Source organism: Arabidopsis thaliana, chromosome 3 (genome assembly GCF_000001735.4).
Source record: "Arabidopsis thaliana chromosome 3, partial sequence".
NCBI lineage: Eukaryota > Viridiplantae > Streptophyta > Magnoliopsida > Brassicales > Brassicaceae > Arabidopsis > Arabidopsis thaliana.
In genome coordinates, this window is record NC_003074.8 from 22,984,987 (window position 1) to 23,000,650 (window position 15,664).

Genomic DNA, 15,664 nt, shown 5'->3' on the forward strand with positions numbered 1-15,664 from the left:
GATTGATTATTCCTACAATTTCCAAATTTGTTGTCGCTCTCAAGCATTAAAAAGTGACACATGTTCACCCTTATAACTTGTTTATAAACGCCATAGCCCATAATCCAATATGGGAAGCTTTAACTAATCGACCGTTTATTACATCACTAATCGCTAACATATTAAACCATATTTTATCCATTAACGCGGAATCGGCTAAGAGTTGAGACTGATAAACCAATTCAGGAACTTAAAAGTATTAGCCCACTTAATAAATGCCACCTATAATCTTGCTTCAACGACCAAAAATGGAGCTGGTTTGCTATAAATAATCAGTTTATCCTTTGAAAATGTAACTATGTAAGTTTGGCATTGATTCTGGATATACAATGCTAAACGCATTCTATAACTTATAGTATAGATAGACCATAAAGCTGGACTGAAACAGATATGGATATCAACATCTAATATGCAAAATCACGTGATATGCTATAAATATCCCAGACCAGGATGAGTTAAAGCCGTTATAACGTCTCTATTTTGTGTAGATAAACATCTATATGTGTATGGAATTGGCTTGCCTCAGGTGTATTGTGTGGTGTTTATATATAAAACATATCATTATCGTAATTAATATTACGCATTTACTATAATCATGGACGGTCCTTCTTGTCTCCTTTGTGTCTTTTACACTTTTCTTATCTAGTTTCTCACTTTTTAAAAATTAATTTTAGCTTTTCATCACCCAACAAACAAAAAACAATTACTATTTTACTACTTGACTTTCCCATTTTCAATTGTTTTTTTCTTTCTAATTCATGAAAAAACTATCAACGTGTAACTTGCATTGGGTCATCTTATGGCCGGTCCCGTGGGACGTTTTACTTATCCTTAAGAACTAAGTTTTTAAAAATAAATTTGGTCGCTTTCTAGTTTAATTGAATAGTAAGTACACTGATTTTGTAAAATAAAACATTATTATAAGAGGTTGTTTAGGTACATTATTTGATGGTGGATTTGTTGTTAAAACCACCGGAGCGACGTTGACCCTGGGATCTTTTGAGTTTTGACCAGTCTCGTTTTGAGAGTCAAAGCCTAGTACACTCTAATTAATGGGCCGGGCCTAATTTTGAAAGTCAAAGCCTAGTACTCTCTAGTTAATGGGCCTGGCCGAATTCTTAAAAACGTCATACAGTGCTAAATTTCATAGGACAAACGGCAGAGCATGTCGAATCGAGAACATCTCCGAGACTTGGCTTATCTCTCCGACGATCTTCGTATAAAACTTAGTCCGGCGGGAAATCGACTTTCAAATTCGCAGGATTCTGTCGATATTCTTGTATAGTTGCGAGTCTACAAGATTCTTCTTCACCATCTCTGTTAATTTTTCCCTAATTCTTTCATCTGAGTGAAGGAAATGGATCCTGAAGCTGTGAAGGAGTTTATACGAAGGGAAGTTCCAGATTGGGACGATGAGGTGGTGGCGATGGCTAGATTCAAGGCGTTTAGTGGTCAGAGGTCCGATTGGGAACTTAAATTTCAGTTTTGGCGTGATTTGATCATCAAGGTTTCGCGTCAGTTTGGGTTGTTCATCATTGATCCTGTCCAGGTCTGGTCAATTGCTTTTGGTTCTAGATGAAATTAGTAACTAGTAGGAAGAACTGATTATGTAACGTTGATTTGTTCACTTGTTTCTAAAAGGTGAAGAAGGCGTGGTTTGATCGAGGAGGAATGACGCCTTTATGCATTGATGATGTTGTGGTGAGTTTCTGCTGCATTTAGTGGCCAAAGAGGATTTATCTTCTTTAAGATCGATTATATAAGTGGCTCGTGTTTCCAGTTATTGATGCATAGTGAAGGTGATGTTGTGCGGATTAGTGATCTCGATGATCCCGGTAGTGGTCGTATTGCTCGTTTATTGAGGACAGTGAAGAACTTAATGGTTCAACAGCCAGTGAAGCAGGAAGAGATTCTGGAAAATACACTTGTTCTTGTTCCACTCTTGAAGGTGCTTCTGTTTGTTCTCACTTTTAACCATCTATATCTAGGAGAAGAATTCTCAGTTTATTATATAAGTATGTGGCTGATTGAAATAAGTCTATGTGATGTCTAGGAGAAGGCGGCTGACGTGGTGAAGATATTATCTGAGGGACACTGGACTTCTACTTGTGTTGTCACGCTGAAGAAGTTTCGGAATTTGTGCAACGGTTCGAATGAGGCTTCAGCTGTTTTGAGTCACTTGTCAGGGTGTGGAAAAGCGCATAAAATCTCTATCAATCGGGGAGAACTGATTGAGGTTTGGTTATTTATCCATCTTTTTTTGGTCTTGTCTCAGCTCTCTGATGGAGAGATTTGTTAGTCTGTTAGTATATCTGGTCAATAAATGCATGTAAAAATATCTTGCTTGAATTTTGATAAGCACTCAAAATTCCAGTGAAAAATAAAAAGAAAGAGGCCAATTTGACAAATTTAGAAAGTTAGACTCAGTTCAGGCCATGACCTATGCATAGTGTCCGAATCCTACATACTTTGCTTTACAGGGTGTTAAGGTGTCCTTTTCACAAACAGCACTTCCCGGTATCTCAACTTTAGACTGTGATATTCTGCACTTGCTAAGGACTACAGAAAAGCTCCAAGATCAACTTGAAGTGATGGACCAACGTTGTGAAAAGTAACACCTTCTGATTCTTGATCTGTATCCAAATGGTTCAATTTTCTCGTACATGGATCATAGCCTTGAAAAATATAACTTGGCTTATCTTTTTTGTAAATGGTTAAATAGATTGACTTCAAGTGTTTTTAAACGTTCTTTTCCCTTTTGTAGGTCAAAGAAATCAGCGCTGGCATCTCTAAAGTCTGGACACAGGAAAGTTGCTCTAAGGCATGCAAGGGAATTGAAGGTGGTGACTGAGAGCAGAGAAAAATGCACGTCACTTCTGAACAGAGTAGAAGAAGTGTTGAACACTATAGCGGATTCCGAATCTACGAAAATGGTACTTCAAACACTGAGAAACCCCATAGGTCGAACGACCATGTTTGGGTCTATGTAATAGTATCAATTATGGATTTTAGAAGTATCTATGTGTGTTTGGCAGGTCTCAGAAGCAATTAAAACTGGAGCTAGGGTTATGAAGGACATCAAGATCAGTGCAGATGATGTTCATGACTATCTAGAAGAACTTGAGGAAACTATTGAATCACAGAAGCAAGTCGAAAAAGCTCTCGGTAAGTGGTGTTTTGTCGTTTAAACATACATACACGATTACTTCATCAACTTTTGTGTTTAGCTAGATTTTTTCTGTTAATGCGGCAGAATCAGCTCCATATCCAGATATTGATGATGAAGATATCGAAGAAGAATTACTGGAACTAGAGATGGACCTTGAAAGTGAAAGTTCTCAGGTCCTACCAGCGACTTCAGATACTGCAGATTCACTGACTGAGATGTTCTCAGAGCTTAAACTTGGCAAGACGAAACAAACATTGGAAGAGCAAGCTACTGAGCCAGCTCAGATGAAAGATAGCGGAAAAAAGATTCTTGAAGCAGCATAGCTGAACAATGCATCTTCATTGCGGTGCGATCTCTTCTCTTCCTGTTGTTCTTAGTGAAGAAATACACTCAGTATCATATAAATAGAATAGAACCGGGTAAAGTGAGTTGAGTATTTGTATGCTATGCCTCTTGTTTGGATTCTAGAAACAATAGCTTCACTCCATTGTATAAAGTCAGCAGCTTGTTTCATAAACAGAGAGGAACGTCGAGTTATGATTTTTATCACTCCGATAGTGTTCGATAATTTATTAATGTTTCTAACATGCAGTCTTATTCATTCGAAGGAAACTAGTACTCGTGATTATTATTGTTATTATTATAGCTCCTTTCCTATATCTATATGTTACATGAACTAGAAAAGCCGGCACTAAAAAAGAGAACCTTGAGGAGATCCTTCCATGGTAGTTGTTCTGATGTCGTTGTAGTGCTTTTGTGGATCTGTATGGTTCACCTTGAGATGGCTCTAGTGTTCTCACGACTAACTCATGAAGAAGAAGACCGTGAATCCGCAGGTAACAATCATCACTGTTTACTTCATCTGCTCACGGGTTTCCAGATTTTTACCAGGGAGAATTCCTTCATCTGTTAGTTTTCCTTGATTTCTTGTGTAAGGTTGCACCATCTAAATTTGACAAAGAGTTGGGATTTGGTATTTGGTTAGGGAAAGCAGCGCACGATGGAGGGACAGATTGTGGGGAACAATTTTCCGTTGGAATGAAAGGTGCAGAGTTTTGCATTGGCATTAGTCCAGGATGGTTAAGAAACCTTAGCATATCTGCTGAATCATTAATCCCAGGCAAGCCAGCTCCTAGAACATGTGCAGGCAGAAACTGTTGTTCGCCCATTTGCATTCCCACACCCATTGCTAGACCCATCTGAGAGTAGTTCGGCCCCAAAGGCATCATCATTGATGGTGTAACAAATCTGTTACCCATCGTCATCATCTACCATCCAACATTTATACAGGTTAGGACAAAGAATCTTTAGATTGAATCTGTTTTTGATGTGAAAAAGTGTTTGAAGTATTTGTTTATTATACCTGAACTTGAAGTTGAAGGTTTGTCATATAATTGATTGCTTCATCCAACATCGATTCGTTGTCGTCCTATGGACAATATTGAGTATTTAGGGAAATGTAAGTATAGACTCTTTAAAAAGCTTTTGATCTCTTTCGAAATAAATGAAAAAGTTGGTTCTTATGATAAACCTTGTGAGAGTTAGGTAGTAGATTTTGCAAAGTACGCATTTTCTTGTTGATATCATTTCTTTGATTCTGTGTTGCACAATACCATTATACCGTTGTATCAGATTCAGTGTTCACTATGCTTTGTATCTTAAAGAGATTACTTACTCTCTCAGGTGAATTATACGCTTCTGCATTTCGTTTTCTTTTGACCAAAGCTTTTCTTGTTCTTGCAGGAACTTGTGGCCTCGCATCATCTGACTCGTCATCTAGACTCTGCGTTGAGACAAAACCTGTCTTCAGACAAGAACCTAACAAGATAGACCAAACCAAAAAAATTGTGAATCAATCCCTCTTACACTGCTTAGATACATCGATCCTTCACTGTCTTCAGTGAAACCTACGGAGGAAGTGTCAAAGCCCAATTTGAACGACCTATCAGCAACCACGGATTGCTCATCAGGAGGTATAAACTTGATCTTCTTTCGGTTATGATAATCAACCATCATCCTCTTTGATGAAGAAGCTTTCAAAGTCTCAGAATCGTCAACATGTTTATTGCTTTCCAACATGTTTGTTTCATGGGCAGCAGCAACATGACTTTGTGGAACAACCTGCGTGTCCCCGAGATTTGTGATGGCACCACCACCACCATGGATGATACTCTTCATGAAATCCTCGTTATACTCTGCCTCATACAAATCCATGATCGATTTGGTACGTTGATTATGCAGAGAAACGTTGGATCTTTGGCCCTTTGCAAGAATCTGGCCATTCTCAAACACAAGCTCCATATACTCTTGATCGCTTAACCTGCAACAATAATCGGTTGGTAAGAACATCATCGTCTGCACACAAACACACACATATATATATATATATATATATATATATATATATGTGTGTGAAACAGGGAAACAAGATTGAAGAACTTAATTTGGTCTGAAGGTGGATGATGGGGAAGTCATATTTTGTTGTCTTGTTGAATGTTCCAAAAGTTATTTCTTCAGTGGAAGTAAGTGAAAGCTAATCTTTCTTTTGTTGATCAACTTCAGACTCTTTTGCTCTTATTTTATATTTCGCTTTTCTTTCCTTTTCATTTTTTTGGTATTATTATCTCTTTCACCTGTTTTTAATTATTTTTTCAGGTGCAATGAATTTCCTGTTGTACAGTACCACTGTTTATATAAGTCGAATCTTAGCATCTTTGAGATTTTTTTTTTGATACTTTATTGTGCCTTTATAAATTATAAAAAGATTATTTAAATGCAAGGGATGTCGTTTCCAAAAACGAAATCACATAAAATACAAATAGAAAGGACTTAAAAATATAATAATAGACATCCGTCAGAATATCAGATTGCCACAACATAGACAAATATCTTTTGTAAACATCAGTGAAACAACAAATCTCTGTTTCACAAACCGATAGTACGACAAAAAAAAAAGTGTTGGGGAGGAGAGAGAGAGAGAACGGGCCAAAAAGCCCACGTGGTTGTGGGAAGAACATTCACAGTACAAGAACAATAAGGAATGGGCTGGGCCCACAAAAAATATTGATAGGACCTACAAGGTGTTTGGCAGCATTCTCTTGAAAGGAAAAAGTAGACCAAACAATGGAAGAAGTAAAAAAAGCAGAGCGTGAAGTTCACGTGAAAGCCACGTGATTCAATGTACCTTTGTGTTTTTTTTTTTGGGGGTACCCGTATGCAGTGTATTAGACACTTGTCCTCACTACTCTTCCATAACAAATGACTCACTCATGCATCCTTTTATTTTATTTTATTTTTCTATTCTATAATATTTGGTGTCCGACCAATAATATAACTTAGCCGGTTACACCAAATGATTCAGAAAAATAGTTTTCAATGTTTTGATATTTACAAGTAGGGATCTCTAGCTATTATACTATTTCAGGGTAACATTGTCGTTTGAAATATTAAACCAAGTAAAATAACATTGCACAGTAAAACATTTTGATCTAACATATTACATATACAAATACAAATTTATTGGGCCAAGAGGTTATAAGGCTTTAACCTTGTCATCACGAAAAAAGGAAAGAGATAGAGCCTAAAACTATGCATCGGCACAAGGGCAAATCAAATGTCATTTGGAAGGGAAATGACGTCATATAGAATCTTAAAAGAGAACATAATGTCACACACCCACACGTATCATTATCATGTTTTAAGATTCGGTAATTATTATTATTAAAGACAAAAAAAAAACAAATCAATCACGGGGTTAGCGCGTAATCTAACCCAAATTATTGAAATAAAATATAGTATCAATAGGTCTATTCTAAAAGGCACGAACGAAACCTCAAATAGTAGTAACACGCACGTATCTTGCTTTATCGAGTTTTCATGCATTCATATTCATTAATGTATTAAGCTTCAGCAAACTTACATTTATATATTAAATACATGAAAAGAACATCACTAATACCTCACAAGATTGCCCTCCTAGTCCTAGACTACTTTAGACTTTAGAGACCATATCTAAATCTTCCTCTATTTTGTAAACTTTGGATTTGATTCAAGAAAACATGTTTTCACTCCGTTTTAAGGGGCAATCGATACTATACATAACCTTTTTTTTGCAGCTAGTCACTGTAGACACAACTTTTCTAAATAGAGTCATAGATGAAAATCCAATAAGTATTCTTTCTAAAACTTAATTACACATTATTGGGACTTTTAAAGTTTATGGACCTCAACATTATAATTTTTGATTAAATGACTTAAATTAAAGTAGACATAAAACTAACAAATATCAACTATATTTCGAAGTTAGTGATACTTTTCCCATAAATAGTATACACTGACTTTTTTCGTAAAACATGTTAAATATATACATTCAATCATATATATATTTATCATACTAACAGAAGAAATCTACATTATTGTAAAGGACTGGGAGAAATAATTTTCTAAGAACAAGAGCAACACATATTTCTTTATGATGAAATGAAATCACTCGTAAAGAAACGGGAGTAGCTTTGAAGTCATTTATCACTTGTACGTCAAACAGAAGATTAGAAGGTGAATCACTGCATTTTATGGTTTGGTTTATGATAAAGACGGTTTTTTAATTTTTAAACCGCTATGTTTTTTGTTGGTTGGTTTCGAAGCCAAAAATATATCAGAGTGGTGGTCAAAAACCTCTAATTTTGAAGATATAATAATTGGTTTATGTCAAAAAGAGATATAATAATTGGTCTTGCATGTTGGTATGGTCAACTTTGTGACTAAAAAAAAGAAAGAGCCTAAAACGAGAAAATGGAATGAGTTGGCCAACAAGAGAGGCTACAAAAGAGTCACGAGACATGCAATCATCCGGATTTGAAGCCAGCCCATGTTTTTACTGACAAGCAAACACATTGCAGTAAAGTCGAGTTATCATAATTTATGATAAACATAAAGTAAATTATGAGTAGTATTTTTTTTCTTTCAAAAAGAAGCAAAACTCTCTTACAACTTAATGATTTGTAAAAGGACGAGACATTATCATTAAATCTTGAAACTAAAAAACTATGAGTGCCTTGAAAATCTGAGAATCACTGTTTTTCTTTTGAATTTCATTTCTATGTACATATGGTGAAATCTCAATTCTCCAATTTTCTTTTAGTATTGTTTTTATACTTTCACAAATAGGATTTAATTTACTTAGAATTGACTCTATTTTTTTCTTGTTTTTACTATCTATGTTCGCTTTCCAGAATTTTATACGTTATTCAAAGAAAATACTTGACCAAATACATGTAATAACATATTGGTTATCTAGAAACAAAAGACGAGTACAAGATACAAAAAAAAAAAACAAAGGGGACAAAGAATGGTGTGGAGAAAAAAGTTTGAAGAAGAAAGAAAAAAAAGTGAGGAAATTGTGATGATAATGGTAGGGGTGGTGGGGAACATATCTCTTCTTTATCAGTTTCCCTTTTTTTTTTTCTCTCTCAAAAATCATGTTTGGAGTTTCTTTTGGTTCAAGCTAAATCTTTTTCTCTTCTTCTTTCTAATAGTATCTATTTGTTTCTTCAAACCAAACGATATCTACGCAATACATGTCGGTTATTGTGATAACGACATTGTTTGGATGTTTCGGGTTCAAAAGATTTGTATGAATGTGTATACTATATATGTTTTTGGCTCAATGATAAAGACACTTGATAAGAGATTCAGGATCGTTTCAAATTATTTTAAAAAACTATATATAATATGAAAAACACTTTAATACTTAAGAATACTATTTGTAATCCGTAAAACTTTAAGTTCTAAAACCATTAATTAAAAATAAGAAACAAGTTACGTTGTACATATAAACTAAAAGACGGAATGGAATATGATTTGATTGTAAAAATAACTTTGGACAAAATCTTCCAATTATAAAAGAGAGAACAAAGAGTTCTAATCATATTGATTGGTAGGTCATGAAGAAGCTTAAGGAGTGATTGTAGAAGAGTGGAAGTGGAGGCGACAAAGTGAGGAGACACGTGGAAAAAGGCACGTGACGTGGGGAACGTGAAATGTTGTCGATAGTGTTTACTGTCTCGTGCTTGCAAAACTATATGTATGTTTTGGAGTGTGAGAATTGTGACGTATCCTCAGTCCTTAGTCCATAGGCGAAGCATCTCTCATTAGCTCCTCTCTTTAAGGTTACGCATTCATTACTCATGCTTCCCTTCTCTCATTTTCTTTCTTTTTCTATATTCCCCTCTATTTGTTTCTTCGCTTCTAATTTATTACATGTAACGTACAAAACCAAGAAGCATGCACTTTTTTCTGGTGACCAAAGTTTAATATATCAACCGAATTGACTATACCACATACATGTTTCTATCTAAATCCAATGAATATTACACAAATAGAATCTTGGTGTGCCAACCAAAGAGAAGCATTTATTAAAGTCACTATTTTGAATACTAACGACGGATAAGACTAAGATCACCAATATGATGTGTTTTGGTCTCTGCCATGAAAAGATACAGAAATTCTGATTAAGATTTGTGGGAGATTAGCACCACTTGATTCACTTTGATTGCTACACATAAAAGGTTGGTAAATTGGTTTAGTATTGGAAAAATATAGTAGTGGTTGGACTTGACTATAGATGCTTCATGATAAGATAAATTAAAAGGAACAATCAAATTAGTAGAGGAGTGTAATTACTAACAGCGACGTGGATTAAAATCATGGAAAGCTCAAACTCTTGTCATGCTTAGATACAATGGAGTCCACGTAGACTATTTTCAATATTTTTTGTCATAATTAAAGAACATTATTAGAGAGTTAATGACGTACATGAGACGTGTTTAGCAGTTGATATTCAATTTAAAAAACATTTTGACATACTTTAATGCTAAAACAAAAACATTTTTTTTGCTTAAAGTGTCTCGCGGTTATAAAAAAAACCTTAATTATGGAAGTGTTGTTTGTCGAACCCACGAATGCATCAATGCGCGTCACGATAGTCTCATGCATTGAACTTGATTTTACTAAGACGGATAATGAAGTAAACTATGTATTGTACATTGGTCTACATTTATTTAAGAAAACATGTTCTTATCCGGTTTAGAACTATCTTGTCTACGTTCATATGATTCCTTAAATCTAAGCCTAAACTTTTTAAACTAAATCAGTCACAGTTTCTTATTCATTTATAGTGTTTTAACAAAATAATTCAGTTAATTCTAAAATCCAACCCTAATTATTTTATAAGAAATCAAACAATCTTTTTTCTTTTTTTTTTTGTTAAACGAAAGGTAGTACTAGGAGTCGAGTATATTTACATTGAAACAAACAAAATTTAATTAGAACACACCCAGCAAAAAAATCCGAGCACAAAGTCAAAACCAACACTTTGACCAAGTGTCTGCATGACACGTGTATTTGTCTGCTACATGGACAACATCTTTAACAACACTGTCTCATCATTCCACCATTTTCTTTAATTAAAAAAAAAACATATCAGAAAGACCATTCCAATATTATTACTTCTTCCTTTTAAGCTCTAACAATTAAATAAAAATTTCCATTCTCTATATATAATACACACACGTTCAAATCATTAATCACCTGTTTTAGATAAAATCATAGAGAGAGAGAAATAGTAAAAGAAATAAAAAAAAATGGGAAGAGGGAGAAGCTCATCGTCTTCATCGATAGAGAGCAGCTGCAAAAGCAACCCATTTGGTGTGTCTTCGAGTAATACTCGGAACCTAAGCACGGACCTGAGACTCGGGCTCAGCTTCGGATCATCTTCCGGACAATATTACAACGGTGGAGATAACCATGAATATGATGGAGTCGGTGCGGCAGAGGAAATGATGATCATGGAAGAAGAAGAGCAAAACGAGTGTAATAGTGTCGGAAGCTTCTACGTGAAAGTGAACATGGAAGGAGTTCCTATTGGGAGAAAGATCGATCTTTTATCTCTTAATGGATATCATGATTTGATCACAACTCTCGACTACATGTTCAATGCTTCAATCCTTTGTAAGTATCTACACACACTTAATTACATCTTTGCATGTAGACTTAGTTAATATTTATATTTGTTATACCTCTCTTTGCATGTATATAGTTAAGACCAAAACTAATGGCAATAAAAAAATTGTGAAAATAGGGGCTGAAGAAGAAGATATGTGTAGTGAGAAGAGTCACGTGCTAACGTACGCAGACAAAGAAGGTGACTGGATGATGGTTGGAGATGTTCCTTGGGAGTAAGTTCTTTTTTAATTTTAGTGTATTAAAAATCTCTAGTTAAGTATTTTTTTTGACATAATTATGTAAAAATTCCCTTTAATTAATGGGGACTTAATTGATTATGTAGGATGTTCTTGTCTAGCGTGAGAAGACTAAAGATCTCAAGAGCTTATCACTACTGATTTTCTAAAAGCAAACTTGGAAGAATCTAGGATTGACCAATACAGTCAGTGGTGGTGGGGGAAAAAGTTAGTTTTGTCTGAATGTAAATCACTTGTTCGAGATTTTATTCAAATTTTGTTTCTAGTTTTATTACATTTATAAAAAAATCGGTTGTAACTTGTAATGAAGCTATTTTTTTCAAGAAAAAAAGCTGTAGCTAATGCAGATCCTTTTTGGTTTAGTAGTTATTTTTATGGTTTTAGACATAGATTAGATAATACTAGAAATATGAATTGTTTTGGAACACTGCTGAATTAGGTTCATATTCGTATTCTAGTTTTCACAAAGTTTCAGTTGAGTTACTAGTTTAACCAAATCAAGATCTATTTCATATTTTCATACTATCATTTACTTCTCAATTCAACTATTTTACCGGAATAAACAGTGAAATATAGTTGTTCTAGTTATGGAATCTGAAATTGAAAAATAATTGTCAAAAAATTTCAACAGACTCTGTCGGAGATATTACAATTGTTCCGCTCACCAAAAGCATTAAAGCCCATACAAGGAAAACAAAAACAAAAACTCTTAAGCCACTCTGATTATTTTCCTCACTGCACACAAATTTACACGAAAACAACAAAAGATGAAAGAAAGCATCATTTTTCAAAATCGAAGAGGTTTCTTCAGAATCAAGCAAACTGTGTTTCCCCTTTGATGTTCAAAACTTCACAGTAACTTACCAAGAAAGTAACCATGGTGATCTACTTAAACCACTTGATATCTCCATATTATTTTCCGATAACCCGAAACAATCAGATCCATGTTCCGGGAATATACTCTCTTTCAAAGAATCACAAGTAATTTCCGGCGAAACCCACTGTGAATAACCTCTCACATTCGAGCATTCCCATGGTGATTTCTTCGAATTCTTCTTCACTCTAAGAGTAACATTAAGGAAACATATATTCTTAAACACATCTCCTTCTATACCTTCAAGAAGACCCGCAACACCTATTCCATCGCCATTTACATTCTCAAAGGTGATTTTCTCTATAGCTGGGAGTGCTTTGGGATCGTATTTCTCATCAGGATGTTCACCGTACTTACCGGTGAACCTAATCGCTTTCTTTACATTATCGAGCTTCACGTTCAAGATGTGAACGTTTCTAACATACCCGCCTCTTCCAGCAGAAGTCTTGATTCTGATTCCAGTATTCGAATTGAACAAATGTAAGTCTTTAATGTATATTTCGGATACACCTCCCGACATTTCACTTCCTATTGCTATTCCTGAGCTTGAAGTAGTTTGACCTGTTAACCGATTAATCTTGATCTTGGAGCTCGGTCTTGCGTAGGATATTCCATACTCATCCCATCCGCTTTTTATCGATACCAAATCATCCCCGGTAACTATGTAACAATCCTCTATGCAAACATTAGTTGATGAATCTGCAAACAGAACAATTTCCAAAGATAATAATAAGGTACATATCTTGAATCTACGAGTAAAATTTGCAAGGAAACTCACCTGGATCAACTCCATCTGTATTTGGAGATTCAAGAGGAGCCAAAATTGTGAGATTCTTTACAACAACATCTCTGTTCAGACAAAAACTCCATATCAGAACATTGAAGAGAGAAATTTGGTGGATATCAAAATCAAATCATGATTAAGTTATTATGACCTGCAATAAACAGGATGAATGTTCCAAAACGGTGAATTCAAGAATGTGAGGTTGGAGATGATCAGACCAGTAGAGTTCATGAGCTCAACAAGATGAGGTCTTGTATAGTTAAGCTCTCCATTTCTAAACCAATCCCACCATACAGTTCCTTGACCATCAATTGTCCCGTTCTCGCCTAAAATGTTGATATCATCAGACAGCATATCTAAAACTAGCATCATCAGTTCAAAACTAATCATTTTTTATAAATGCTGTACTAGTACCTGTTATGACTACATCTGTGAGATTCTGACCATATATAAGACTTCTGTGTCTTCTACCGGGCAATTCTCTTCCTCGTCCATATGATGGTAATGGATCAACCACGGGCCAATTCTCTGAGCTCTGAGTGTTAACAAGTTGTATAAGTGATCACAGTTCATATAGCAAAGGGTATGCTTGTAAAGATTCAAAAAGGCAGAGACTTGCCGTTGACCCGAGAATCGTTGCACCTTTATCTAGCCATAAGGTGAGGTGACTGATAAGGTCGAAACTCCCGGTAAGCCACTGACCAGCGGGAACAAAAAGCTTGGCCCCGCCTTTATCAGAGAAAGAATTGAGGTAGAACAGAGCATTCTGAAAGGCTTTAGTGTTTAGAGTCACACCATCTCCAACCGCTCCAAACTCTGTAATCGATACGCTGTGAGGCCGGTGAAGACTCGCTAAATTGGAATATTCACAATGCAGGCTTTCTCCAACACTACACCAAGCCCCATAGAAGGCCTGTACCAGGAGCACATACAAGAGCTGCAAAAACCAAAATTTCTCAAGTCTCAAGCTTTAATGAAACTCTGATAGCACACTGGAGCCACATTTCACTCTAAAACTAAGCAATGCGCAAAAGCAATCAGAACACTTGTTGTATAAAAATTCTCCACCTATTGTAGAACATTGTGATCCTATGATGTTCTCAAGTCTCAAGCTTTATGAAACTCACACATTAAACAGTGGAAGAAGCACAATTTAGGTGAGAGCCGCATTTCACATCTATAAGCTAACAAACATCAAATCAGGAAGAAAGATGAAATATTGCACAGTAAAAACAGTGAATTCTCAACCTTTAAACCAGATTTCAGATCTTAAAGACAAAGATATATATACATATTACCAGATTTGAGAGACAAGAGCATTGGAATTGTCTAAGTAATGTCCAAAGAAAGAAGAGATAAATTGATAAAGACTTACAAGGAAAGATCTCTTCATATGAAAAGAAGATCTGTGATCTCCTCCTCCAGGAAACTTAAATTAAAAATCTTGACAAAAAATCTTTAGCAGCTTGGAATCCTTCTCTGTTTCTCAGTCACTCACTCATAGATTGGTAGCTAAAAATCAAAACTTTGAATCACAAAAAATTTCTCTCTCATGGATGGATGGATAGTAGTAGCAAGTTGCAAAGATTGATTAGATGGGTCAGTGGTGAGAGGAAACTGGGGAACCCACAATGGACATAAAAATCATTGAAAGAGACCGTTTCTGCCCGCCAAAATTCAAGCAGTAGGTCCATCTTCTACCTTCTCCGTACCCATGATCATCGCCATTACCAATTTTTTAATATCTTCCTCCTACGAAAACCAAGATATAATTAGAGACTTTAAACCATAATTAAAGAAGAAGAAGAACATTCGATTCGATGATATCTAAGATGTCTGGAGATACCTTATTTGATGTTCTGTTACAAAGAGACAAAGAGGGTCACTGAGAGAAACCCAGAGAGAAAGAGAAACCCAGTCTGTATTAATATGAACAACACTTATAAATCAATTGTTTCTTTTGTTGGGAAGGAATCAGCGTATTTCATGTGATCCGAACTAAAAGAATATTATTATAAAAAGGATAAAGAGAAAATTGTGACCTTCAAATTCTTCTTACATCGAAGATTGATTGATTCTATTGAAGCAAAAAAGGGTTTTTTGAAAAGCTCTGTAATTCTTTTTTTTTTACTAATGAGACGAAACGCTGTCGTTTAGTTGGAAGAAGATAACGGATCACGTGACACGTGGCGTTTGGTCTCGTAAGTCGTAACGTAGTGAGAGTTGACTGACTCTGCTAATTATACGTTTTCATAATTTCAGTTAAAAAAAGATAAATGGACACCAGAAAAAGAGCTAGAATTGGTGAAGGGATTTTTTGAAATTATATTCCGAAATTAGAGAGAAGAATTAATAAGACAGGCATAGTAATGAGACAGACTTGTTGTTGTCTATAAATAAAACAATACAACATCCATAATTACTATACTTAATTACCCCCCCTTTAATTATTCAGCAAACATACCACCATCATGGACCGGATTATCTGGTCAAAATACCCTATATAAACAATTATTTCAAATATTCACTATTGACTAAGA

General features: G+C 35.2%; 4 protein-coding genes and 2 long non-coding RNA genes across 15 annotated transcripts; 3 read left to right on the forward strand and 3 right to left on the reverse strand.

The window, feature by feature from the left end:
* Positions 1 to 1,187: 1,187 nt before the first annotated feature.
* On the forward strand, positions 1,188 to 3,791 carry AT3G62080 (SNF7 family protein). Of its 2 annotated transcripts, NM_001084859.1 has the most exons (9): positions 1,188 to 1,318; positions 1,394 to 1,588; positions 1,681 to 1,740; positions 1,820 to 1,987; positions 2,093 to 2,275; positions 2,520 to 2,650; positions 2,804 to 2,972; positions 3,075 to 3,204; positions 3,293 to 3,791. In NM_001084859.1, the coding sequence occupies exons 1-9, from the start codon at positions 1,205 to 1,207 to the stop codon at positions 3,529 to 3,531; spliced, it is 1,389 nt and encodes a 462-aa protein (NP_001078328.1). In that variant the 5' UTR covers positions 1,188 to 1,204; the 3' UTR covers positions 3,532 to 3,791. The 2 variants fall into 2 exon arrangements, with proteins under 2 accessions (NP_001078328.1, NP_567125.1); NM_116073.3 differs by having other exon boundaries at positions 1,190 to 1,588.
* AT3G09725 lies at positions 2,253 to 2,541 on the reverse strand. The gene has a single exon (NR_141558.1). It is a non-coding gene; the product is annotated as an other RNA (long non-coding RNA).
* PIL2 (phytochrome interacting factor 3-like 2) lies at positions 3,561 to 5,723 on the reverse strand (the record flags this gene model as incomplete). 4 transcript variants are annotated; one of them, NM_116074.2, is made up of 6 exons in its annotated part: positions 5,648 to 5,723; positions 5,075 to 5,522; positions 4,884 to 4,991; positions 4,740 to 4,805; positions 4,572 to 4,637; positions 3,561 to 4,476 (listed from the first exon to the last, which is right to left on the reverse strand). In NM_116074.2, exons 2-6 carry the CDS (start codon positions 5,507 to 5,509, stop codon positions 4,111 to 4,113), a joined length of 1,041 nt encoding a protein of 346 aa, NP_191768.2. In that variant the 5' UTR covers positions 5,510 to 5,522; positions 5,648 to 5,723. The 4 variants fall into 4 exon arrangements, with proteins under 4 accessions (NP_191768.2, NP_001190160.1, NP_001078329.1 ...); NM_001203231.1 differs by lacking the exon at positions 4,740 to 4,805; NM_001084860.1 differs by having other exon boundaries at positions 5,075 to 5,723.
* AT3G09745 lies at positions 3,641 to 5,981 on the forward strand. 4 transcript variants are annotated; one of them, NR_141562.1, is made up of 4 exons: positions 3,641 to 4,044; positions 4,194 to 4,498; positions 4,952 to 5,181; positions 5,308 to 5,981. It is a non-coding gene; the product is annotated as an other RNA (long non-coding RNA). The 4 variants fall into 4 exon arrangements; NR_141561.1 differs by having other exon boundaries at positions 3,641 to 4,498; NR_141559.1 differs by lacking the exon at positions 5,308 to 5,981 and having other exon boundaries at positions 4,952 to 5,305.
* Positions 5,982 to 10,699: 4,718 nt separating this feature from the next.
* IAA30 (indole-3-acetic acid inducible 30) lies at positions 10,700 to 11,823 on the forward strand. 2 transcript variants are annotated; one of them, NM_116075.3, is made up of 3 exons: positions 10,700 to 11,215; positions 11,346 to 11,442; positions 11,553 to 11,823. In NM_116075.3, exons 1-3 carry the CDS (start codon positions 10,849 to 10,851, stop codon positions 11,605 to 11,607), a joined length of 519 nt encoding a protein of 172 aa, NP_191769.1. In that variant the 5' UTR covers positions 10,700 to 10,848; the 3' UTR covers positions 11,608 to 11,823. The 2 variants fall into 2 exon arrangements, with proteins under 2 accessions (NP_191769.1, NP_001327812.1); NM_001340138.1 differs by having other exon boundaries at positions 10,791 to 11,215; positions 11,346 to 11,816.
* A 211-nt stretch (positions 11,824 to 12,034) lies between these two features.
* AT3G62110 (Pectin lyase-like superfamily protein) lies at positions 12,035 to 15,235 on the reverse strand. Of its 2 annotated transcripts, NM_001340139.1 has the most exons (8): positions 15,167 to 15,202; positions 14,971 to 15,043; positions 14,500 to 14,876; positions 13,744 to 14,061; positions 13,539 to 13,659; positions 13,276 to 13,450; positions 13,119 to 13,189; positions 12,042 to 13,039 (listed from the first exon to the last, which is right to left on the reverse strand). In NM_001340139.1, the coding sequence occupies exons 3-8, from the start codon at positions 14,515 to 14,517 to the stop codon at positions 12,327 to 12,329; spliced, it is 1,416 nt and encodes a 471-aa protein (NP_001326987.1). In that variant the 5' UTR covers positions 14,518 to 14,876; positions 14,971 to 15,043; positions 15,167 to 15,202; the 3' UTR covers positions 12,042 to 12,326. The 2 variants fall into 2 exon arrangements, with proteins under 2 accessions (NP_567126.1, NP_001326987.1); NM_116076.4 differs by having other exon boundaries at positions 12,035 to 13,039; positions 14,971 to 15,235.
* Between the last annotated feature and the right edge of the window lie 429 nt (positions 15,236 to 15,664).

Excerpts from the sequence above, each read along its gene's own strand:
- AT3G62080 (NM_001084859.1), top strand. The coding sequence starts at position 1,205 with ATGTCGAATCGAGAACATCTCCGAGACTTGGCTTATCTCTCCGACGAT. Across the intron at positions 1,988-2,092 it reads TTCTTGTTCCACTCTTGAAG|GAGAAGGCGGCTGACGTGGT; the intron begins GTGCTTCTGTTT and ends TGTGATGTCTAG. Across the intron at positions 3,205-3,292 it reads GCAAGTCGAAAAAGCTCTCG|AATCAGCTCCATATCCAGAT; the intron begins GTAAGTGGTGTT and ends TTAATGCGGCAG.
- IAA30 (NM_116075.3), top strand. The coding sequence starts at position 10,849 with ATGGGAAGAGGGAGAAGCTCATCGTCTTCATCGATAGAGAGCAGCTGC. Across the intron at positions 11,216-11,345 it reads GTTCAATGCTTCAATCCTTT|GGGCTGAAGAAGAAGATATG; the intron begins GTAAGTATCTAC and ends TTGTGAAAATAG. Across the intron at positions 11,443-11,552 it reads GTTGGAGATGTTCCTTGGGA|GATGTTCTTGTCTAGCGTGA; the intron begins GTAAGTTCTTTT and ends TTGATTATGTAG.
- AT3G62110 (NM_116076.4), bottom strand. Across the intron at positions 13,451-13,538 it reads CACAGATGTAGTCATAACAG|GCGAGAACGGGACAATTGAT; the intron begins GTACTAGTACAG and ends TCAACATTTTAG. Across the intron at positions 13,190-13,275 it reads ATTCATCCTGTTTATTGCAG|AGATGTTGTTGTAAAGAATC; the intron begins GTCATAATAACT and ends TTGTCTGAACAG.